The following is a 26,054-nucleotide window of genomic DNA, read 5'->3' as shown; positions in this document are numbered from 1 at the left end:
CTGAGAACAGTGAGAAGCAATTTTTTTCACATGGATTTTAGTATACCATTAGGCGCATTCACACCGCAGTACTTTTCCCACAAAGATTCATGAGAACTTAGTTCATGAGAACAAATGAAGCCGCTGACGTCACTTCTTCTTCTTCTGCTTTGGGTTTACTGGCAGGCCGCAAACCACTTCACGGCGTATACTGCCGCCCAAAGTCCCCGGCCGGAAGTCCCCGGAGTTGGGGACTGGCTTCAGTAGAAGCTGCTGGGAGTCCCAGCAGCTTCTACTGAAGCCTTCCGAGTAAATCGCCAGAACGCCGACACCTCCTCATCTCTACTGCTCCCATGTTTTATTTTGTGTTGCCATAAGTTAGTCTCTCTGCGTTTCTGCGCTGGGCTAATGCTAATAATGCTAATGCGAGGATAATAAAATGGCGGCTTCACCAAACTTTTTGGGAGTTTTACGGGGCGTGGTTTGCAATCCGCCCAGCCAATCAGAAATATAGCTCTTTTCTCACAAGAGAGCCGTACGAAAGTCCCTGCTCTCTAGCAACTCTCTGCTCTCTAGCAGGGACTTTCGTGGGGGTAAAAAGGTTCTCAGTAACTAATTTTAGTACCGGCTCTTTTTGGTGTGAACCATAGACTGTATGGTGTGAACGCGATAAAAGAGGCTAACGTCCACGCTAGCTTCCACGCTAGCTGCTATATGTTTTTGCATTGAGGTGATACTTGAGGCTTGATGTGCTGCGGTGATATGCGAATTCCTTTTTGCATAATTTGCACACAACCGTGCTCTTATCGACGCTTCCATCCGTCCGTTTTTTAAAACAACATTTCCCACTGTTGTTCACTGTGGTTTGTTGTTGTCTGAAGTCATGAACGTTAGTTGGTGCTCCAGTATAATCGGTACGCCTGAAACTCATCCAGTGAGAAACGTTCCGCGGTGCAAAAATAAGTGCGATTAAAATGCGTTAATTTTTTTAACGCGTTAATTTTTGTGTAATTAATTAATCTTAATTAACGCGTTAAAGTCCCGGCCCTAATTTTAATCATATAGCGCTTTTCACAACTCAAAGACGCTTTACAGTATGAGGGAGGGTAGACAAACAAGGACAGCCAAACAAGTATGTAAAAAATAAAAAGGCAGTCAAGAGGAAGTTGATTGAGAGGGGGGTGGGCTTATGGGTAGACAGAGTTGAAAAGATGTGTTTTGAGGCGGGACTGAAAGACTGTGAGGGACTCAGAGTCACGGAGATCTTGGGGTAGGGAATTCCAGAGCCTAGGAGCTGCCACTGAGAAGGCTCTGTCCCCAAAGCTGCAGAGTGTGGATGTGGGAATGGATAGGAGTCTATGGGCTCAGAACAGTCTCATAATACACGTATGCACACAGAAGGATTCACACTTGTATTTCCAGATCCACACTTGTGTTTTTCAATGCACACACAAATGTGTTCCGTTTCATATACATGTAAATACAATCCAAATACAGAAAAAAGTTTTACATATGTATTTTTTATCCTCACATATTTGTTTTCCGTTAAAAACCTCTGCACCTGCAAACACACAAACCGCTTTCTGTGCATGGATCGCTGTGCATTCGTGTGTGGGTTTTTTTAGACTCCCCTGACGGTCACCCGATTCAGCTCCGGCAGATCCTTGGCAGATCTGTCATATGTCAGCTTTGCGGCTTGATGTTTAATTTTCAGCTTGTCAGGAACACCCATGACGACCTGAGGCACCAGTAGCTGGTCGGCCACAGGGAGAAGGGTTCTCAGTCTCCGCGACATAAGCCGCTGTGCTGGGCTGCAATGCATACCCTCAGTGGGCGTATTTCTCCAATGCAATATGGCCCTCCAGGGGTCCTCTTTGGCACGGTCTGCCCTTCTGCACAGGCTCTTTAGAATTTTCACTGCTGACTCTGCTTTGCCGTTAGCCTTTGGGTGCCTCAGTCAGGACATGACATGCTCAAAACCCCACTCTCTCGCAAACGCCCGGAACTCTCCACCGGCAAACTGGCCTCCACCATCATAAATGGCCCTGTCTGGGACACCGTAGCGTGCAAACTGTGCCTTACATCTACGGATCGTGGTGTCTGTCCGCTGATAGGTCAGGGAGCAGGTCGATCTCCCAAAAGTCAGAATAATGGTCCACCACGAGCAAGAAGTTCTGTGCTGCGTAGCTGTACAGATCCATGCTTACTAGCTTCCAGGGACGTGTGGGGAGCGGGTGTGACATCATAGTCTCTTTCTGTTGTTCGTGTGCATACTCATTGCACACAGAGCACTTTTGCACATAATCCTTGACTTCCCCTTGCATACCGGGCCAGTAAAATGTATCACGGGCCTGCCTGTAGCACGCCTCGCCCCCCACGTGGTTGTAGTGGATCCGTCTCCGCATTTACGGGCGCATAGCTTTTGGAATGATGACCCGCTGACTCCTGAAGAGCACGCCATCCTGTCCACTTATCTCATCTCTGATGGCCCAGTAGTCCCTGACGGCTACAGGGGTCTCCTCTTTGTGTCATGGCCATCCCTCCAGCACGACAGACTTAAGTGTTTGAAGACACACATCCTCCTCAGTGTGTGTCCGAATCTGTGCCAGGCGTTGGCTGCTGACATTTAAATAGTCTGCCTGCTGAATGGCCGCCGTGTCACCCTGCTCCTGCTGCATGCTGCAGACCATTTCACATTGGTACAGTGTGTCTGTTCTCTGTGGCGCGGTGGTGGCTCTGCTGAGCGTGTCACTTATGTACATCTCAGGGCCTGGCTTGTATACCACCACAAGGCAGTAGTTCTGAAGTGTGAGGAGCATGCTCTGAAGGCGCTTTGGCGCACTGAGGAGGGGCTTGGTGAAGATGGACACCAGCGGGCGGTGGTCGGTCTCTGCAGTCACATCACCCCTCCCATATAGGTAGTAGTGGAAGCGTTAGCAGGCGAATACGATGCTCAAGCACTCCTTTCCAATCGAATGCGACAGGCTGTCCCCCTTGAAGCAAGCAGCAACCCAGACCCGCCTGACTGGAGTCGCTCTGTACGGTGACTGGCTTGCGGACGCCATAGTACCTTAGGACTGGCACCGCCGTGACCAGTGCCTTGATTTCCTTCATGGCGGCATCATGTTTGAGCAGCCAGTGCCACATCACATCCTTGTCCAGCAGTCTCCTCAGCGGCTCACATACCGCTGACAAGCGTGGCATGAATCTGGACAGATAGTTCACAAATCCGACACACCGCTGGACCCCTTTTGCGTCTGTGGGGTTTGGCATGTCCAGAACCGCCCTGACTTTTTCAGGGTCAGCCTTGAGGCCCTCCACGGGCAGTATGTGGCCGTGGAAGCGGACCTCCTTCACTCGGAACTGCAGCTTTTTCAGGCCCAGTCTTAGCTTTACTTCCCTGCATCTGTCCATCAGAGCGATGAGGTTTGTGTCATGGTCGTGATTGGCCTCATCCTCTGTGTCCCCACAGCCGACTATAAGGATGTCATCGGCTATGGGCTCAATCCCTGTCAAGCCGGCCAGCAGCTCATGCTGCTTCCTTTGATACAGCTCCGGGGCAACTGACACACCGAAAGGGAGTTTCAGCCAGCGTTTCCTACCCCACGGTGTCCAGAATGTTGTCATCAGGCTGCTTTCTTCATCCAAGCGGCACTGCAGGAATGCATCACGTGCATCCACCAGGGTGAATATACGTGCCTTCGGCAGCTTATACAACACGTCATCTAAATTGGGCATAAGGTAGTGGGACCGTTTCAGAGCAAGGTTGAGAGGCTTCGGGTCAATGCATAGTCTCAATTTGTCTGGCTTTTTCACTATGACTAGATTGCTAATCCAGTCCGTGGGTTGAGTGACTGTGGTCAAGTGTCCCTCCTCTTCATATCGATCAAGCTGAGCCTTAACAGCTGCCTTGAGGGCCACTGGAACGTTCCTGGGAGCACACTGCACCGGTGCCACAGTGCTGTCCAGCTCAAAGTGAATAACACCGGGCAGAGACTCAACAGGGCTAGTGAACACGTCGTGGTAGGTGCTGACCAGACACTCCTTGGTCAGGTCTCCCTTCCTGCAGTGCTCCACCTTATTCAGCTCCTCAGGAATGGTGAAGCGTATCAGACCAAGTCTCTCACATGTCTCACCCGAAAGCAAGGGCCTCTGGCCAGTATGCACAATCTCAAAGTCCAGTCTGTGCGTCTTACCCCTAATGACGCATTGTGTGCTATACACACCTAATGAGCTCATCCACTCACTGTTGTATAGTTTTAATCTGGTGAGACTCTTCAGAAGAGGTGTTCTAGGCGCCAGTATCGTCTTGTCCTTGATGCTCATCACATTGCAAGTGGCTCCAGAGTCGAGCTGGCACCTCTGAACCCCACTTTGCAGTGGCAGGTTGACAAACCACTTTTTACCTCGAGTGTTCACAGCCCCCACGCTCTCCGCTGTGTACACGTCTCTCATCGCTGTCCTCCAGTTCCCCTGGCAACGGGTCATCCACAGCATTCAACTGGCGTGCCTGCTGGCCTCTTTTCATGCATACTTTTGCAAAATGGTTAGCAGTGCCACACGAGCGGCACGATTGACCAAAAGCAGGGCACAGGTCCCGCCCACGCTTGTGCCGTGTGCCACAGTACTTGCATTCACCAGCGTCTCTCATGCTCTGTGGTTGTGCAGATGTGTTGGTGGACTCGGATGGCCTGCTGGCAGACCTCCGTCCATATCGCTGTCCTTGTGTGGCATTAATGCTGTCCCCAGGTCCAGAGCTGCCCAGTGACATGGTTTTTAACTTGCTGTCCATGACCTCGGCTGCACGGCAAATTTTAATGGCCTCGTCCAATTTAAGGTCCTTTTCCCTTAGTAAGCGACGTCTAGCACCCTCGTCAGTTATCCCGAGAACAAGCCTGTCCCTTATGAGTTCATCTTTTATAGCTCCATATTCACAAGAGGCAGCCTTTTCCCTCAGCCTGGTAGCAAACGCATCCAAGAGCTCTCCCTCCTCTTGTTTAAGGTTGCCAAAAACGTACCTCTCAAAGATTACGTTCTATGCGGGTGTGAAGTATTTCTCCAGTGCCACCAGTATAGCACCCGCATCTTTTTGTTGGTCCGCGGTGAGTCCCAGGTTGTGTTTGTAAACATGTCGGCAGTCGTTCCCCATTAGCCTCCTTAGCGCAGCTGCTTGTACCGGCTTTACTTTCTCGCTGAGCCCGGTCGCAAGCAGATAATCCTCAAATTCTGCTCGAAAGCTCACCCAGTTGCCGTGGATGTCCCCCGCCATCTTCATAGGCTCCGGAGGTGGGATGCTGGATGCCATTGTTCCAACGTGACGCTAATGCTAACAGGCTAACTGAAACTGCTAAACCTCACCAAAACAAATAAACGCACTCTGTCTCAGCGACGGACAGTAGCATGCAATCCACAGCTGGGTCCTATTTGAGCTTCTGACACCATGTTTGTAGATGTATGTGCATTAATAAACAAGGCAAGTCAGGCTGTGTCTCAACGCCGTGTATTCACACCGAGCAGGCAATCATACAATGAACTGAGGTATATTACGTGAGGCAGATATATAACACAGGCACAATACGTCCACAGGGTGGAGCTGCAACCTAGCCTAAACCACCCTGTAACAGCACATTACACATTACATAATGAACAATGTAACGCCAAGTTGATGCAGGGGCCAATGTATGCAGTGTTCTTTATAGTCATTATAGAGACTTCATTGTGTGCATTCCGTGCATTCCTGTATGTTGTTCATGCGTGATTGTTTGTAATAGTTAATTACTTTATGTAATAACGTGTCACTTCAATCGCCATTCTGTTGCGGCCTTTGGCCAATAGAGGGCAGCATAGGCCTGCTAATTGTGCCATTTCTTTGTCTGCCTGGTTTGCTGTGTAACGGTGTCACTAGTCATTGTCCCTCTGTATTACATGTTTGTTCATACCTGTTTCTCTTTATGTTACAGATACCACACCCATTCACACACCCATCCAACTACCATTGCATGTCAAATGTACTACCCTGGAAATCAATAAAGTAGTTAAACTGGAACAGCCTGTGGAAACCCATTCTTCCTTGCACGTCCGTCGCCAACACCTTCTGACAGAGGACAGGAACATCTAGTTGCAGCACGACCTGTATACTTTTGCACGCCGTGTTCCCAACAGGTTCCATTGCCATTTGTCATCTGTATATTTCAATTCATTTGAGAGCAAATGTACTATCTCCTTGACCTTGCTATAGATGTACTAGTTTGCTTTCCTCCTCATATTTGCATTGAACTGTACATTACAAGCTTGGTCTCTGCACTAGTTTGAAGAAATAGATGAGTGTGGTAATAAAACCTTACCACAGTATGTACATGAACAATGAAAGTAGAGAGTTAAGTAAAAGGACAGCTGTAAGTCATTTGAAACACACAAGGATATACAAAACAAAAATAAACAGGTGGCCTAATTAGCAAATGCAAATAAGGGACTAAAGACAAGACTAAACAAGATGAAAAGTGATCTTGAAAAAGCAGCAGAGCTTAATCAAGAACATGCATAAAGAAGCACAACACATTAATCAATTATTTAACAAAGAAAAAAAGCTACCTAATTAGGATATCAATATCCAATCTCTCCATGCTATCCAAACAGAAGGGTTGCTGGCTATGTTCACTAACATTATGAAGATATACCCAAGTTAAATAAACAACAGGTGCAAACATGCTGTCAAGTAGGTGTTTATTGAAGCTCAGTTCTCACTTTTGCACTATGTTTAATTTTTTACCAAGTACTCCACTTGCTCACGCTTTGATAACCCACTTTCGTGCTGCATAACCAACCTACTGTTTCATACACCCCCTCGTATCCTGCACGTTGCACTGAACTGGCCAGAAATCCTCTGACAAATGTTTGAGGGCTTTGTGGTGCATATAGGCAACTCATGCGTACATATGTCCAACTACCCACACAAACACACACCCACAAGCACCTCTGAAACTCAAAGCACACTGATAAAGTGAGAAGATATTTATTCAAATCACTTCTCACAACAATAAACAGTCCAAACTCTCAAAGGTCACTCAACTTGACATAAAGTCTGTTTACCACCAAATGTCTTGCTTGCCTATACCTTGACACCTTTTGTACTCCCAAATCATCACATGCTTTGTGAACTCACCAGTGAATAGTTGGTGTGACTTCACCAATTTAAAAACTAGTTTGACAGCACTACAGATGGGGTAACGAGAAACAGTTAAGTGTTGCACCAGCCTGAAACCTTAACAGTGTCAGCGTCCTCCTGCTCTGTGGTGACAGTTGGGAGTGCTCCATCCTCTGAGCTGTCATAAGTGATCCACACTCAAGCACCCACACCTCATACTTCCCAGAATCCAATCATTTGCAGGTGTTTATTGTTAATGACTCGGTCTGTACCAAATCCTGAAGTGTTGTGTGTATGTATGCCTACCTGACTGGGCCCTCCTATATCATTTCATCTCATCTTAACTCACTTGAACCGAGAGGTCCAAGGGTGGGCCGAGGTGTCCTAAAGTCTGTGCAATGAGCCTTCTCTCCCCACCGTCCTTCAGGGCTTACTCTGCCCTGGATGGTATTTTGTCTGCCTTTGCAGAAAGCTGAATAGAGGCTTTTCCAGAAGGCTGCTTTACATTCTTTGAACAGAGGGCGGTTTTGACATTGTTAGTGCAACCTTGGCTTTCTCTGTCAGGGGGAGCCTTTGCTCGGGGTTCAAATGAGGATCTCTTAGTGCGCATAGTGCTATTATGTGCACACACACACACACACACACACACACACACACACACACACACACACACACACACACACACACACACACACACACACACACACACAGATATATTCTTGTTACTTGTGGTTTCTCAAATAGCGCTGACCACAGGTGTCCTCATTAGGCTGGTCTGTGCACTGTATTTGATGGGATAGCTTGGCTCTGACTACTGGTGTGTCACAAGCACTGTGCATACCCGTGCTGTTTAATTCAGTCCAATACATCAATACATATAATGTTTGCAAATGTGAGTGGCAGTTATTTCACTCTGTGGTAATTTGATAAGCCTTTTTGTGTAATGTTTTGTAGTTTATTTTATTGTATTATATTGAAATACATCAGAATGGAACATGAACAACTTTACTCTCATTGTATAAATCTACACCCTCACATATTTTCACCTTTATTTTATGCCTTTAACCATCTAAAGATTATGCTATTATCTGCATAAAGGCTCACCAGACATACTTTAAACAAGATCATGTTGCAGTCACAGCTCACACCTTTACATTACTCTACATACTTGTATTTAACCTGCATTCAATCTACAAACTCAGTTGCTTTAGCTATATAAGCAGCACTAACAATGCTGCAAAGTATATACATAGATATCCATCATTAAATGCATACTGTATGTACTGTATTTGGATTCTGCATACTTAAAAATAAGGATGGGGGATATTTACATGCAGAAATGTATTCTTTCCACATGAACATAGTATAGTATAAAACTATTCCTGCAAAGACATATATGGTGCATCTATACATTCACATATGTAGGTAAAGACAGCTACTTTCTATGAAAAGCTTTATCTCGTGTGTCTGTTTCTCAGAAAGAATATGCTTTCTCTGTAGAAATATGCTTCTTTCAAAGGTGTGATGAGTGTGGGTTTTGTCTGTATGAACCTGTTTTTGAAACAGCAGCCAGCAGAGACTGTCAGGGGAAAAGGCAAACTTAAATGAGAAGAAATGCAATATGTGAATTCAGGTATCTCATTGATCCATCAGGACCTCAGGGCCTATTCAGCGTTTCAATTTACCTCCATCTCTCCTCAAAAGACTACATCAATGTCAGCCCCTCCTGTCTCCCCCGCTCTTTTTTTACCTTTCAGCTTTCAGGCTTTTACTCACTCTGTGGATCAACGCTTATTCACCCATGCACTGCCTTTAAGCATCTGCAAAAAGCAACTTTTCTGTCAATGAGCTGCCATGGCCTCTCCAGCAGGGGAAAGCTGTCAAACATTATTTCTCTAATAATTATTTGTGAATTTGGGAGACAAGTAGATAAGAATGGAAAGAAGCCATCCTGCAGCACTCCTCTCCTGCGTCTACTCTCACCACTGGTGTGTTTGTGTGCTTGCGCGTACACATTGTAGGTCAATAATACTGCATGCAAATAAAACATAGATTTATTGTCTGGTTGCTGGAACAGTATAGTGTGATTGCGGGTTTTGCATGTGTCAAAGTTTAGTATGACATTACATTTATTTGCTTGACATATAGGACACACGTTTTCATAAAAAGATGTATTGATATGTTTCTCACTAAGAGGAAGACTGAGCAGAATGAGCATAACTCTAAGTAAACAGATTTAGTGTGTGCAACATTAACTGTGTAACTACGCAGACAAAGCATTTGCTATCTTCGCTGATTTGTTAAACTGTTGATTTATTTTAGGAATTAAGAAACATTAAGAGGCTTACTGAATCTAATTCAGGGGCAAGTTTGGAACATTTATGTTACTAAGGCAATTTATACTCAACATGTGATTAAAAAAACAAGAGTTTAGCAAACAGATATTCATCTTCGTGTCTGATCAACTGTGGGGTAAATTAGTGTCTATATTCACTTCAGCAGCCTGTACGTGACAGACGGCGCCAGACACGATGCGCTGCAGTGTGTCTGTGTGGGTAACACTTGTGTCTCAAAGTGAGTGTGTTATTGACAGCTGTCACCTTCTCCATGAGCTGGCGAAGTTGCCTGCTGCGTGGGTCTCGGTTACACATGTTCTGTGCCGGTGCGACCACGGTACAGATACACTTCCCATCTGCGTCCTGCGCCGAGCTGTAGATCTGCCAGCCCTCCTCTGGGCTCGGGTACAGAGCCTGCAGAAACACAGAGACATATATATCTTAGACCAAGAGAATAAACGTGTTGCTTCTTTCGTGTTGTTTTTTTATCCTGTTTATGTTACAAATGGTTAAAAAATGTCCCTGGAATCTTTTGAAAAAAGGGTTAAGGGTCATTTTGCACAATGTCTATTAAAAAAAGCACATAAAATGAAAACAACGTCTTATGGCATGCTTTGGTTAAATGTATGTATTATATTGAATTATCCCAATGCTTTCACTCAGCAGCGCACTCTTCCATCACATGTACCGATAATTTGTCAGAATTCCATTAAATAATAATCAAATAAAAATGACTACCCGCCATGCACAGTGCATTCTCTTATCATCTATGCAGCCCAACTGGAATGTCAGCCAAGGGACTACATGCTATGCAAGTTATAATTTATTCTAAGTGTAAAATATGTTTTTGTTTTTAATGATGTTTCAGTGAAACAGCACAGAGTAGCCTAAAGCAAACTTACTGCACTGTCCTTGCTAACTAGCTGTTTCCATGTGGGATGTAGCTTGATTAAACATACTATTTGAGGAGTTTTAATTAATCTAATTCAAGTCATTCTTTATTGTGAAAAATTTATTTTTTAATGAGTTGTTTGCTTAAACGGCAAGTTTGCACAAAGCCCATATTGTTGTTTTCAAGTACCATTCCCCTTTATTTATCTCACCACATGGCCCGTTGCCAATTAGTATTTGACAAATGAATGGATTTATGTGTCCATGTCTGTTTAGGTCCTAAAGCAATCATTTAACCAGATCCTAAACTTTAGGATCTGGTTAAATGGTTGTTTCTGACTGAATATGACATGTTAAGTGAACCCTAAGCAGATAACCCCTATATTTCCATTATATTCTAGTTATTTCCTGTTAATTCCCGTACATTTCTGTTACTATTATTCCCATATAAAGTTTCCAACTTAAATCTTCATTACGTACCAAGCAGGCGTGGTATTTTCAAAATACATGAGGGCAGACTAGATATTTTTCTGCCAGCATTTATCAACAGTAATCTGAAAAGTGTTACACCCTCATAAACAATTTCTAAACTAATAAATGTATCTAATATTTGAAAGTGTTGTTGAAAGTGTTTAGAGAGAAAGACACTCTTTAATACTTTCCATATCCTGATTAGTTGTGCCCATTCTGTCACCATGCATTAGCTGCAAAGTCATAATTTCTCCATGGCATTCTCCTACTCTCTTGCAACCCTGTCAAAAGTGACTCTTCCCCAAAGGCAATTAATAGCAATTGATCCATCCAACTACTCAAAATCTATGCAGTCTAATTTTAGGATTAACTGGGGAGGAACAGAGGGAAAGCGAAGCCAGAGATTGACAGAGGTGGTGCTCTCAGCAGTAAAGAAAGGAGGAGAGAGAGATGGAGGATAGAAATGGGTGCAGATTAAGATAAGACAAGAACACCTGTGGAAAATACACAAAGGGATGAAAAACACAACGCCATGACAGAGATGGAGTAAGAGCTTGACAGGGGATGAAGAAAGACAAATGGGAGGAAAATGGGGGTTTTAAAGAAAAGAGGAAGAGGGAGGGATCAGACCAGGCTGTGTGAAAGCAGGGCATAGATAGGTTTGGACACAGAGAGGAAATGGAGCTGTTAGAGATCGATAATGCAGCCCGTAACCAGTGGAGGAGGGTCGAATCTGAAAGGATGGATTTCTCTCTCTGACTAATCCAATCAAAAGTAGTGCCGTAGCACACGCACATGTGCACACAGTTTACACAAAGGCCCGGACCGTTCCTTTCAGTCACGTTGCACCTACACACACTCGGCACATTAAGCAAAATGTAATGAGAGAAGAAGCAGCCATTTTAGGGATCAAATTAAAGACCCATCCACATAAGTGGCAGAAAAAGGCTGGAAATAAGACCTTGTGGCTCGACCCGGTGCCGCTCTCCTGCTTTCTTCTGAGGATTTTTGTGCTCTCGTCTTCTTTGGTCGGGGGATCAGATTAAAATGTCTTGGGGGACAAGGGGACTTTGTGATTGGAGTGTAAAGTAGCAACCACCCTGCAAGCCAATGTGCTCACTGTCACATCTTGTCACTCCTGCAAATCCCTCGGCACCCCACCCCCCTCTCTCCCTCCCCTCCCCTGTTCTTCCTCCAGTTCCTCACACTCTCAGATTGAGTGAATTTTAAATCTGACTTTGATCAAATACATTATGGCCAATAGACTATACCTGAGTGACTTAAATGTTGCAATATCAACCATGACAATGACACAAGAAAGACACTCTTTTCATATTTGACCTGTTTAATTATATATAAGGGTAGATTAAGTCGACTCATACATTTTTTTAAATGAATACATCTAAGTTTAATTAAACTAAGTAGCGAGCAATATACTATGAGCTTGTTTGTAAGTTAATGTGCAACCAGTTCCTGAAGTGACTTGCACAGTGTTTTTTTCTGTCAGTCAGCACCTTTTTTTTAATCATTAGTCTTCCTTTTTTGAGGCAATCCAGCTTCTGGCTGTAAAATGGAGGGACACTAGTCTAACATTGGCGGAGTTGAAGCTAAAAAAGGAAAAATAAGGCAGTCTCAATAGCAGAGCCTCCTTCAATTTCTTTCAACCATAACTGACTGTATATTTCATTCTGCCATTGCCCAAGGGGGAGATTCTTTCCTTTGTCTGCTTCTCTGCCCGCATCTCAGTCACTGTCAGGACGTTAGATTTATTGCAACATGTGTGCATGAGTTTGTGAGTATTTCTGTGAGTATTGTAACAGCACATACAGTACATGTGAATTGTTCCACATGTGGTATTTTCTACATGAAAAATGTTGATGATGCATGCATTTGGAACTGCAGCTACACTACTGATTAAACCCCGAAAGGGATTCTGTGGATATCTGAGCAGCTGTACTGTATGCATGATTACTGCAGCAGAGCACTTTGACTGCTACGATACTTTGGACGTGTGTTAGATAGCGGATCTTGAGGCCATACCATTTTACACCATCTACTCATTATAGTTGATCGCCTGCTGTGTTAGCAAGTGGAGTTTAGTTAGCCTCAAACAGCAGAATCCACTTGTCTTACTCACTCTGAGGGCCGGGTATGTGCAGCCTCCTGCATTCAATACAATTACCTCATATCCAAACATGTGGGGGCTGCCTGTCTGCCTACGCACTAGAAATTCACTTTTGGTTCAGAAGGATTGTGGCGAATGGATGCAGAAGAGGGCATCAATATTTCATATTCCTAGCCGGAAAGGGAGCCACAGTTGGTGTCTAACAGATTGTGTTATGATATCTTACATAGTGGGCTGTAATAAGCAAGTTCTAAATTCAACAAAGTAATATTTGAGGCATGTCAGCTCCATTATCCTAATACTTTCTTAATTTTCCAACATGTTTAAGCTCACGCTGTGCTCCTCATGTGCTTTTTCCCCAAGCCAGGGAGCTTTCACAGCATCCCATCTTCTCCTCTCTTCATTAATGTTTCATAAATGCTGGGCTGAAATTAAAAGCTTATTTGAAGCCGTTCCAATTTCATTACCACCCACCTATCCATTCTGCACTAACTTTCCCATTCTCATCACATTGGCAGTTTAGATTGCGGGGGGAAAGAGGTTATTTTTAAATGTGCTTTGTCCTATACTTTGTGCCTGAGCTGTTGCGATGCGAACTATATACCATATATACCATACGAAACTGATCTCTCTGGATGCATGTCGTGAACGGATATGTTTTGGAACTCCAGTTAATTTATTTATATACGATCATGAGTCCCCCAAAGATTGGGTCAATGACATTGGTTCATTAAACAACCTGCAGCCCCATGCAGCCTATAAGAAACGTCATAAGTGGTGGAAATCCAACCTCCCCAATAACTAGTGGTTTACAGAATATTATTCAGGGTATACATAGTCAAATAAATGAATGATGTTTGCATACTGTGCAGGTCAGAGTGTAAACGTTTAAGAAAGTAGTGATTACATAACCTGTGCTATCATCATTAGCTATAGTTATCTTAGGGAGCTTCAGGTCTGAGAGACAATCCTCTCTTCCCAGACACAGATAGTGGTTATAGTAGGGACTAGGGAGGAGGTGTTGAGTTCCCTGTCTTAGAAATTCACCCATTAGACATCAGGGATGAAATAGAATATGTAAGTGCCAGATTTGAAGCTTTCACGGTCACGGGCTTCCATGCGAAAGCCCATTAAGGAGAAAGACAGCAGTCATTGAAAACAACAGGAAACCGCAGAGGGCAAGAGAGATGAAAAATCAATTAGTCTTGCTTACTCAAGTTAAAATTACACTCTAAGATTAGTGTCTCCTTCCCCTTTTGTGCCACCCACGGGTTCCCTCTGATCCCATGACCTCACAACTGGCAGCCTGGGCCTATGAAGTCTCGTCATTCAATGCTGCTATGTCTTCCATCTACAACCTGCCATTCTCCCAATAGAAAAACAATTGAATTGGAAGTTACTGATATGGTGATAGGCGGAAAATGAAGTGTTGTGGTTTGAGAAAGGCTGACAAGGGAAAGAGAGATGGTTCTAATTTCCTTTAGCTTAGTTAAAACGCTGCCCAGTCACAATTCAGAATGACAACTTCAGTTGAATCCCTGCAGAGAAAGGGGAAGAGGAGATGAGATGAGAGGCTGTGGCCATTACTAAGCTAAAATCAAGTTACCCAATGCAACTCCAACCTTTCTCCTCTGCTTCCTGTTCGCAGCATGTACAAAGGACCAGTTTCCAATGAGATAATGTGTCGTTTACAACCTTAATGAAAACTAACAAGCCACATTGTGTTTTTACCTAAGTGTTCCTTCAGTGCAAAGTTGCTCAGACCCTTGTATTAGTGATTAACAAAGTTCAGAGGGATTATCTAATTAGACATTGGAGCTGCTGGTATCACTGTTGAGAGTTGCAGGATGGACTTCCTCTGGCGTTTCATTAAATGAACCCTGGAGCTTGCTGCTGTTAAGCCAGAGCTAAATGAGGTCATAAATCTTCAGCTCCCTACTTTATGAGCATGACGGGAAGTCTATGATAACTTTCATAAACAGCAGGCAGAAAGGGGCAAACGGGCAGGAGCAGGGATATGAGATCGTGCCGCTATGCTGTGAACTCAACCTGCCATCCTCTCTGAGGAAGTGCAACGTCACAGGATGTACAGTGTAAGAAGAGTATAGGGCTGAGAATAAGGAGTACAAGGAGAGATAGTAAGGATAAAGAATGCTACACACATAATCTGTCTCTTCTGTTTCCATCCCACAATGCCAACTTTGTTTATCCTTGTTCTGCATCTTCACTTTCTTTCCCTCTGCAGAGTCACATTCTGTGCCAGGCATTCACTTTTCTAAACGCTTGTCCCCAGCACAGTAGAAACATCTGTCCCTGCTACACAGAGCAATCTATGGCCAAACAATCTGATCACATTTTTCAAATTGGCTGGATATTGCTGTAAACGACCGTGTACATATAAACATGCAAATACACCCCCCCGCTCTTTAAATGAACAATCAGTCAATCCTCAATGCACAGGCCAGCTGCTGGCCTTTACAACAAAACTCAATGAAGACTCCGAGTCAAGTCCCTAGTCTGTCCTGCACCCAAGGAAAACCGATTACCACAATCAGTGCAGCATGGTTGCCAGTCAATAATATGACTCATAAACTCATCATGCCCATCTCCCTGCTGCCTTGTTTTCCTCCCTGCTGCCTCGTACTCTCTCCCACTCCATCACTCTCGTGCCTGCCACCCCTCCTGCCTGGTGTCCTGCTTGCTTTCCATCTGCAGCTCACTCATTCTAATCGGGATCACACTTAGATGACAGTAGGGTTGACAGATCCGTCAAGTGCTTTTTGAATTTGGGGTGTTAAGTTTGAGCTTTTGGAGAAGTAGGAGAATATTACACTCACCAATGTTCAGCACAAGCACATAGGAGCTACAACGTTATACTTTTTGGAGCAGGCTGCCTGTGCCATGCCAGGTGCCCCGGTGCAAAATATTTGGCATCCAGTCTGCTGTTAGACCAGATAGCTGTAGCTGATAGCTGGTGTTAAATTGAGGAGGGGTGAGAGAGAGAGTGAGGAAAAACTGTATAAACTGTTAGAACACACAATCAGTGGTTCAATGGAGGAAAATGTGGCTTGCAGAAGAGTGTGAATTGTGAAATCATCAAATAGCTTTTGAAGGGCAAAGCACGAGTCAGGCATAAGTTCAGTTGACTTGAAATTACACTGTCATAATAGAAAATGAACCATGTCTGAGGCCTGATAATGAGCCCATCTATAAAGTCTGGGATCAATAAAGTACACAGGCTACAACGCAGCTCATGTATCAAAACAATTTAAAAATGATTATTAGATTGTCTTTCACTGAGAATCTGTCTCTCCACACCACATCACATTGACTAAGTAGTAGAGGACTCCTGTCTGGGTCTGACCTCAAATAAAGTTTGGTTGAAGGCTGTACAATGAACATAAAAGAAAAGTGTGCAAATAAAATTCTGCAGCAGTGTTTAATCTTAAATCCATGGCGATTTTAACAGTCTGCTTTATTGGATTGCACAGTGGACGTGATAACCTTTACATTCCTACATAGTGACAGACAGAGGCTGGGTGACCCCAATCATATTGTGAGCCTGGCTGTTTGTTCACTGCCATTTGTTGTTTTCTGCTCCCTTTTGATGCTGGCAATATTTTATTTCACTCTTCTGGCTCACAGCTTTCTTATTTTAGATATCAAAGGGAGAGTCAACACACACTCACGCACACACACAAAAGAGGTGTTATGGGTATGCAACCACATTATGTATGACATTGGCAGCTGGTGACTCAAAATATTGGGGAGGGCAGGAGGAAAACCAGCTCACAGCACGATGTTATTTTACACTACTTATCTCTTTCTTTCTTTCTTTCTTTAAATTAAACCTTGTACACGTGAACAGATACAGTACACACATTTTATTTCCTTGAAAAATAAACCATAATGTGCCGGTAATCCTTTCCTAAGCACAGAGAGAATCAGTGAACAGGTACACCTTGAGTTGTTATTACTTAAAAGGAGATTAATGTATTTTCTACTCTGACTTTAACATGTAGAGTACACCAAGGTTAAATTCTCGGATCAGTTTTGTTATTATATTATTAGTATTATATCATTTATCAGTGGTTAACTTGATAGCAAGTAGGATGTCTCTCTGACTATGCTAAACTATGTGATGCATTCCCCCAGGTATTTGCAAATAAAATTAAAGTTCTTATTTTTGTTGATTTTCATCTGGCAAAAATAAATGTAGCAATGTCATGGCAACTCTATCCCAAATGTCAGGTGTTACCTTGACTTGATTTGATTTCAGTTTTGAAAAACATAATGAAAGAGCACGCTGGTTTCCTTATTCAACAACAACAACAACAACAACAACAACAACAACAACAACAACAACTGCCAATTGTATTAATAAATTCATATTCATTTCTTAGTATACCATTAAAAAAAAATAAGTGTGCGTGCACAAGGTCCATCTTGACCATCTTGTGCAGGATTAAAGAACATCGTTTTGCACTCTCCAGATGTGTACAAGCATCCAGGCAGGGTTGTGCTCAGTGCCTTCTCAGAAAGGACAGAGAAACTCAGTCAGCTGTATTCTTGAATAAGCTTGTTAGAAGACGAGCGCAGAAAGCAGACTATGGAAATAGCTCTGAGCTTGGAGAATAGTGGAAGCAGCGTGCACTGGTGCCAGGGTGGAGACTGGCAGCAGTGCACGCAATGGCCACTGGCACACTAGCATCACAGTGTCACAAGACTGTGGCTAGATTGTTTTTGATTAGAGCTCTAAACATTGTGTGAGTCACGACTGCTTCTAAGATCATCACAGGCAAATGTCTCATTAATAGTGATTGGACTTTGAGGCGAGGCGTTACATTAAAGTTTTATTCCCTGCCATTGTTTTATTCCTGTCTCAAAGGGGAGACATTTCCCATCACAGCAGACTGGTATACTGTAACTTTTCTGGCACAATCAAACTGGCTCATCAGTTGTAATAAAACATTGATGGAATTATCTTAGATGGCAGCCTTTCTCCTTTTCTCATGTGAATGAGTTGCCTGAAAGAAAATAGCCACTCACAACTATAATAATCTGTTGTTTCCAGTCTTTTGAAATATAAATTACAAGGCTCCCAGACATGAGTTTACCGAAGAAGAACCTTGCAACATATTCTATTTCTCTTGACCCTAAGCAGGATAAGCAAGTTTACAAAAAACAGTGGATAGCTTAATCAGGCCATAGCCCCGGGGAAAGGTGGGTGTTCAATAGGATTATAGAGTTTAGTGCTGTAAATAATTCAAACATGCCTTGAGTTCTGACATTATGATTTAACTTTGATGATTTACTGAGATTGAACTGCTCAAATATGAGCCTGATGTAGGAAAGATACAACACAATTTGGAGCAAAATGCTTTTACCTAGATGCTTGACATTTTCACAAGGGTATACTGTGAGTTTATCTCCAAGAAGACATCAACCTGACACCTCACTGCAATAATAGGGAGACATAATGCTGCGATTGATGCTTTAACAAACCCTTTTAAATGATATAACTCTTTTTTTAAACAGATGGAATGTCCCCCCTGAGACACACATTCCAAAACTTCCTTTGGGTTCATATTTGGACATAAAAACACACCCACATACACAGCAATTCATGTACACATGCAGACACACACATTTACCCAGATGGTTGCAAATCTCTTGGGATGTTACATTTCATTCAATCATTTCAACAGACCAAAGTATTTGCTTAAAGGGTAAGGTTACCACAAATAACACATTCGGGATAGAGGCGAAGGTAATCCTATGAATTAATCAATTATTAGTCTACTTGATATATTTAATGTCTGTCTTGCCTCCTATTAACAAACTGTCAGAAAAAACTTAGCGTGTAAACAAAATTAAATATAAAACCTTAAACTAACTAACAGTTTTCTAACAAAACACATCAGATGCCCTTGTTATACCTGTATGACTTCTCTAAATGCCAGAATGTTTAACATGAGGAGAGGAGGATTTAGGGACAAACAACGGAGGAGAAATAAGACGTTAAATTGTAACATTGTCTCAACCTCCCTGTCTCCCCCATCACCTCTGAATCTGAACATCTTTCCCACCCTGGAGGTGAGTGACAGATGGGATCAGCCTGAACATCACTCAGAACAGCTCTCTACCTCCCGTCACCCTGCCAAAGACATATGATTTACCACGACCGTCCACACTGCACCCTGCGCCTCCGCCTCATCACTCAGCCACTAGCCCACAATCCTGCATCATTATACTTAACATGACTCACACACCAACATGTACATCTTTCACATTTGGTTGAAACATTGCTCGCACATGCATGTCGACTTCCATCATCTTGCTCTTATCATCTCTTATCAGCTCTTGCATCATAGCACTTGTGACAGTCCCACACCCATCACTCCTCCCAGAAACCCCTCTGCTGTTTCTTTAGTTAAACATGAGGCACACTCTAACTCTAATCTTAGTATCTTTCAATTTTTTCAATATCACCCCGAGTCTTCTGCTGTCACTCTCTTTTTGCCTTACATTCACAATAAAAACATTAATGGACAAATATAGTGCACACAGACACTTGCAAAAAATGAAAGTAAGTCATACGCACACTGACAATCCTCTCCGAAGTGCCCCCTCTGGAGATGGTGGTCCCGTTGAGTCCAACCAGAGAGGGCAGAGTTTGAGACATCCAGTTGGTCACCATAGCCATGGTGCTGAGCACCGCCCCGATCTTTAGCATGGGAACGCTCATGTTTGCTCCCTGTGGGGCCCCGGCGCTAACAGCCCTGCAGCCAGCCCTACCCTGCCCTGCCCTGGACCTCGGCTCCAGTCAAACCCCTCTCTGCTCCAGACAGTCCAGGCAGGAAGCAGCCAGTCAGTGTCTGCCTCCCAGAGCTGGAGAAGCACAGTTACCAGACCCACAGCCAGAGACTGGTTAGAGGAGAGCAGCTCACATCCAACAGCATCACCCTGGAATCTTTCCCCTCAGAGTGACTGCCTCAGCCTCGCCCCCTCCCTCTCTCTCACTTCCTCACTCTGCCCTTATCTCTCCCTCCCTCTCCGTTCCACTCTCTTCCTCAAGATGCAGAGCTGTGCATTGGCTGCCTCTCTGTCTCAACCCCTCCCGACCAGCCTATGCTCTGTTCTTGCCAGCCCTGTTTTGCATGCATGCATCTATTATTTTCTGTTTCTTTGACATGTGGCTGTGCTTTCATGATTCAAATCTCAGTGTGTGTGTGTGCACTTCCACATTTATGTGTGCTGTGTGGAGATCAGATAGAGACTGATGTGAGAGGGCTGATCTCTGCTCTGTTATGTGGCATGTGTGTGCCAAAGGCATGATCTCAGGTTGAGTAGACGGCCCTCATCAAACTAACTTCACTGATTGGAGGACTGGTTATAAAAATAAGGAAGTCGATAGATTTAAGGTCTTCCAGGGACGTGAGGGGAGACATTGAGAAAAGTATTAATGGTATGAGAGATCTAGGTGCCTCTGCCTACGGCTGCTTCTGACAGCTCATCCGTCATTCTGCTTCATGACATATCAGCCTGTAGCCTCCACTTCTACAGTATCCTACCATATCCACCCTGCCTGGGGCGTAACCATATCACCATCTTAACTTACATGTCTTCTCGACATTCACTGCCTGAAACTCTAAAACTACAGTATAAGTGCAAGAGTTCACATTTGGATAATGATTGAATTGACATAATGACGGATAACGTTAAAGCTTACAAAACAACTTGTATCCAAAACTGATAATACATTTGTTTTCTTACCTGGCTGCTACCACATGCTTTCCTTCAATAATGGGGGATTACAAGTTATTTTCAAGTGGTGTAGGTAAACAATTGTTGTATTGCTGTAATCCAAATGGCTTAAGCTCTCATCACAATCACAGCAGGTAAACCAGTGTCAGATAGCATAGCAATTTATTTACTGCCTATTAGATGTTGTATCACCTAAGGGGTTTTGCCTCTATCTTGATTGGAGATAATTTCAGGACAGACCTCAGACGTGTGTAGATCAACCCTTTGGATGTAGGATATGTATTGGATCTGGAGAGTGTCTCAAATTACTACTTGAAGCTTGAAGCATCTCCTTGCCGCATTTTCCTGCAATATTCTGGGCCACTGGCGGTCTCATATTATGCCCTAAACAACCATGAATAATGATGACAGAGTGGCCCACTCAGACAAAACGGCCAGGTCATCTTCCTTTCTGTTGGCTTCCTGGTCTGCTGACTTATTCAGTTTGTCTACAATGGATGGGCTCCCTTCACCGAGCAGTCACATCGGGTGAGTGATATGGCTTCCGCTGTGTCGGCCATACTGTGAAGTGATATGAGAAGAGACAGCTTTCTCAGCCCCATCCAAAAATAATTAATCCCTCCTCAGTTCACCTGCTGGCTCCCACATGTGTCTGCACCTCTATTTTTGTAGCAAGACTGACCCTGTGTGGCTACCGGTGGGATTGCAGCCAACATGCTGCCTTACACAGTCAGAGGGGAGGGGGGGGGGGGCATCATCATCGCCCATCATCGCCCATCATCGCTGTTGTGCAATATTGAAACTGGTAGACAGGTAGTTGTCACTTTATGTGAACGTGTCAAGGGTATGTGAGGCATCGCGTGGCACTTCGGTTTAGAATCACTCTGTTCCATGTCTCACAGAGATTTTAGAGAAAGGTACAATGCATTAAAGTGTCACAAACACACTGCTGCCTTCAGGGGCATGCGGGAAATAGACTGAAGCCAAGTACATTTCACATATCATCTGATTACATCACAGATGTTTTAGTTTTTATCTAAATAGTTTGTCTATTATGTCTACAGGCAAATTACTATAACTAATCCAAACAATGTGCTAATAACATTTATTATAAACTATATTTACATATTTAAGGGAATATGCTTGCAACTATTGTGAGAGATGAATAAAGCTATGTTTGTAATCTACCGTACTTAATATTTACTTCAATGTACCGTCTAAAGAGAATGCAGTAATGGTGACATTCACTGGGTGGCAGCAAAGACTTAAACATCGATGGGCGTCCTTTACTTTAGTTTATTTATTAAATAACCAAGCTCCTGCTTCTGTCCTGGTACAAAGTAAGAGGGGTGACTGAAAAGAAAAGCATTATGATGGTGATTATTGGTGCATCATCTTAAATTACGTGAAAATCTTTCACCCCATGTACGACTATGGCCATTGTGCAAGAAGTAGGATATTTCAAAGCAGATAGAAGTACATGGCCACATCCTAAATGTTCCTCCATTGATCGATATCGGCCGATACTCACTCTCTACCGATCGATCGGTGCTCTCTAAACATGCCGATCGCGAGAGCCGATCGCATGACGTAAAATACATGACACTTTTCTCTGTGTGCGGCAAAACAAGCTCGCCAAAATGGCTTCACCGGTCTGGCATTATTTTAAGGTGTCCGAAAAAGACAGTAAAATAGCGGTATGCAACGTGTGTGAAGCAGAAATCCTGCAGCTCCGCCCGCCGGACCGGTAAGCGCAGCGAAACACACACACACAGGGAGAACCAGACCGCAGTTCATTTCCTCATATCCCAAATGAGAAATTACGGTAGCAAATCACCCGGTTCTTTACGACCAGAACTATTAACGGGATACAAACCGGAGGAACCAGGCATGGAGGGAGGTGGCAGAGACAGTGGGTGAAACTGGTAAGTTTTCGCCTGTTTGGGGAGTTTATATATATATATATTGCTCGCATAAAATCCCCGGGTTTTTTTGCTTTGTATGTCGGGGGCGGGAGATTCATGTGATTGGTTGTTGGTCGCGTTGCTCGTAAAAAATCCCCAAGCTTTCAGACACGCCCAGCTCCAAGATTTTCAAGATTTTTGAAAAGCTGCTGTGTGGACGTACCGTAAGAGTTAGACCTAACACACTTAGCTATTTTATCTACCTCTGGATCAAGCTAAACTAGTTATTATAAATATATTTATTCTTCATTGTCGGGTCACTCATTACTGGATCAGTGAGCTGCATGAGATACTGACAGGCTGTCAGGAGAGGGAGAGAGAGAGAGAGGGCGAGAGGAAAAGAGAGCGCTTCCGCTAATTTCTCCCGTGTTATTATCCAAAGTGAATGTAAATTTGAATAATGTACATCATTTGAATGTAATAATTAAGTTGATTGTTGTTTGTGGAAGCTCCAGTGAATGAGCCCCATTAACTGAGTTTTAAACATCACTTTAAATGGAAGATTTAAAGTGATGTTTAAATCTTCCATTTAGGCCCCGCCCACTCGATCGGATCGGCGATCGGTATCGGCCGATACTGATTCCGGCGATCGGTGATCGGCCCCGAAATTGGCGATCGGAGCATCCCTACTAAATAGGCAGACATTACCCTAAACTAGTAGCCTAAGGACCCAGTTTGACATAATAAATTCCCTTGCCCATGCCTAATGTTCAAAATTATAATGATCAATATCAAAGGTAGTTTTTTTGTTTCTTCAAATTAGACATGTGCCGTCGACTGTTCTTTTATTACTAGTTGGTGACTCAGAAGTTTAATCTCTAAGGAAAATGTGTCTCCCAGACCTCTTTATTCTCTCTTTTCATCAGCTTGCATTCTGATTTTATAATAGCAGTCTAGACACTATTATTTGAATTCTGATGACAATGCTTTTCCCTTTTTAATTTGCCTTTCTTTAATTTGTGCCAAGAACATACTGTATGTGAATGCTGCGCCTGCTAAATGTAAATGAACTGAAACCATAGAGGCTGTCATCAGACTCCTGCAAATCATATCTTCTATCACAGATTTTTCATATCCTTTTCTTCTATCTCAGGGTCTTTTTATTCAAAGCCATTGTTAATAACTTACTCACATTACTTATGTAAGGTTGAGCGCACCTGAACTCTTTCAAACTTTAAATTCTTGTCAGAGAGTGCAGGTCAGATGCCATCTTTTGTAAAGTGATGGCCCAAATAAAGGAAGGGAATAATGAGTGTCATGAGGACAATCTGCCATACCGCAAATAAATCCATGCTCTGCCAATCAACTATCTAATCACGAAGTCTGTTGGCAGAACAAGCTTTCATTACATATTAACTAGAGAGGAAGTCGGCCTTTTAACCTGTAATAATTTAATTATTTTTGATTAATTTTCACTGCCATTCCTCACAATTTACACCATAATAATTGTCCAGACTCATTTTCGCTGCTTATTATCTTCAATTCTCTGCTCTCCTTTGTTCTCCTTCTCATGAATTTTATTTAGCCTTTAACTCCTCTCACTCTCTGCCTCTCTTTGTTGTCTCTCTTGGCCCCTCCGGCATTAATAAAAATGGCATCGCATCATGTGTTTCTCCTTTACCCTACATGTGTCTTAGCTCATGCACATTCAGTGGTGTTCATACTGTCCTGTTGCATGCGTGGACTCAGATTTGCACTTCATACTGTAGAAACAAACCCTGTGGAACATCTGCATGCACAAATGTTGTGCAACATTTTGGTGCCTCCACAGAGACATGCAAACATGGCTTTGTGCTTAATAATAAACATCTAAAAAAAGAAATCACTCTGCTCTTAGCCTGAGGGCTTGCTCTATAAAGGGCATTTTTAATAAGTTCAAACTGTGAAAATGGCCACCAACTGCACAAATGGCAGCATTTGTGCACACCCATGGATGGCAGTAGAGTGCTATAAAGCCTGAGGTCATAGGGAAGAACTCTGGGTGAGATAACAACAAAACTGTGGAACAGAAAGCACCAAACACTACAAAAACACAGCGGAAACACAGGAACAACTTACACCTCAGCTAATTACACAGACCTCCTTAACATTAATGCCGTTTTGACTGAGGCCACACACAAACCCCCGCCTGAGCTCTGAGAGATGCTGGAGTCATCCTGCTCTAAGAATACTGGCTATTTTTCTGAGTCATAATTCATTAATTAGATGATGGACATGGAGGCCCACTGCCTTCCTAATATATTAAGATCAAAATCAGCTCAAACAAAGTGTGACCTCATTACCATGGAAACTATTTAAATGGCATAAATAGGCTGTACCCCAGGGTCTAGGCAGGCAGACGCAGTGGTGTGCAGTTTTTAATCTATTAACAGCTCCTGTGGGCCTTTGATTAAGGAAACTCATCTGGGCTTTTACATTTTATAGTAGCGACTGAGACTACAGGAGGATTATAGAGCACACATGCATCGACCCCTGCATGCATTAAGTGCAGGGAACACATCAAATTGAGTAGAATATGTTCAATAATTCAAGCAGAGAGAGTTCACCACAAATAAAGTAGGGACTCTGTCCCACTCTGACCACAGAGAAAGGTGACATAATATGATTAATGGCATCATAAATATGGCTTGCATGAAGACCTTACATGGGAGTTGATAACCTTTCATGTTCAACTTGCTTCAGCACTGTTTGACAAGATCAGGCACAATAATCTCGTAAAGACAATAAGTGTGTCCATCACTGTGTGTATGTGCTTACGTATGCATGTATAGATTTGTTTGTATGCGTCAATGCCTCTCTTTGTTTGTGTCCACTTGCATGAACCACGATTTCTCTCCACTGAGCTGTGAAATGTCGACAATACCCTCTAATGGTGGTTGCCTCAGTGTTGTCGAGAGACCTGGTAGAGCTGTAACATGCACGCAGTATAAAGTAAATCGGTCACTCCTGTAGGAAAGTAACAAAACAGAGGCTCAGCCCGATGGTGTTTAACTAGAATAATGTTAGCAGGAGAGATTCTGTCCTTCCAGTTGGAACACACGAATAAGAAAATCAATATTGTAAGTGTGTCTGCCTGCCTGTATCGACTGTAAAACACCTTCAATATCCTGTGGCCAGTCTATCCATTGTCTTTACAATAGAGCCTATCTAATGAACCCACAGTGAAGAGAAAGGAGACGCATTCATAATATTACAAGGCAAGACTGCAGATCTGAGATTGACTCATAGCAGGCCTCTTCACCTACAGCATGCTGTTCTCGGTTTGTTTCTGAAAACAGTCTCCAAGTACCAGTAAAGTTAAATAATTTGTACAGAACTATATATGTTCGACGGAGTATAGCTGATCTTTTGTTTTGTTTTTAGTTTGAAGCAAATAT

The 26,054-nt window shown here is 43.3% G+C and overlaps 1 protein-coding gene across 3 annotated transcripts in view; it reads right to left on the bottom strand.

Annotated features, from left to right (window-relative positions):
* The window catches only part of olfm2a (olfactomedin 2a), a 55,636-nt gene that overhangs the window by 13,246 nt on the left and 16,336 nt on the right, over window positions 1-26,054 (bottom strand). Inside the window, exons 1-2 of one of the 3 annotated variants that reach the window (XM_034220392.1) lie at window positions 19,551-19,694; window positions 9,724-9,873 (exon numbers count right to left, since the gene is read on the bottom strand). In XM_034220392.1, coding sequence (XP_034076283.1) covers window positions 9,724-9,873; window positions 19,551-19,694 — 294 coding nt within the window. Of the gene's footprint in view, window positions 1-5,221; window positions 5,524-9,723; window positions 9,874-19,550; window positions 19,695-26,054 lie in introns of those variants that run through there. The other 2 variants (XM_034220393.1, XM_034220394.1) reach the window with 2 other exon arrangements.

This window comes from Gymnodraco acuticeps, unplaced genomic scaffold, assembly GCF_902827175.1.
Source record: "Gymnodraco acuticeps unplaced genomic scaffold, fGymAcu1.1, whole genome shotgun sequence".
In the NCBI taxonomy this organism is placed as follows: domain Eukaryota; kingdom Metazoa; phylum Chordata; class Actinopteri; order Perciformes; family Bathydraconidae; genus Gymnodraco; species Gymnodraco acuticeps.
The sequence above is the reverse complement of the archived record's forward strand: the minus strand, read 5'-3'. Positions and strand labels throughout refer to the sequence as shown.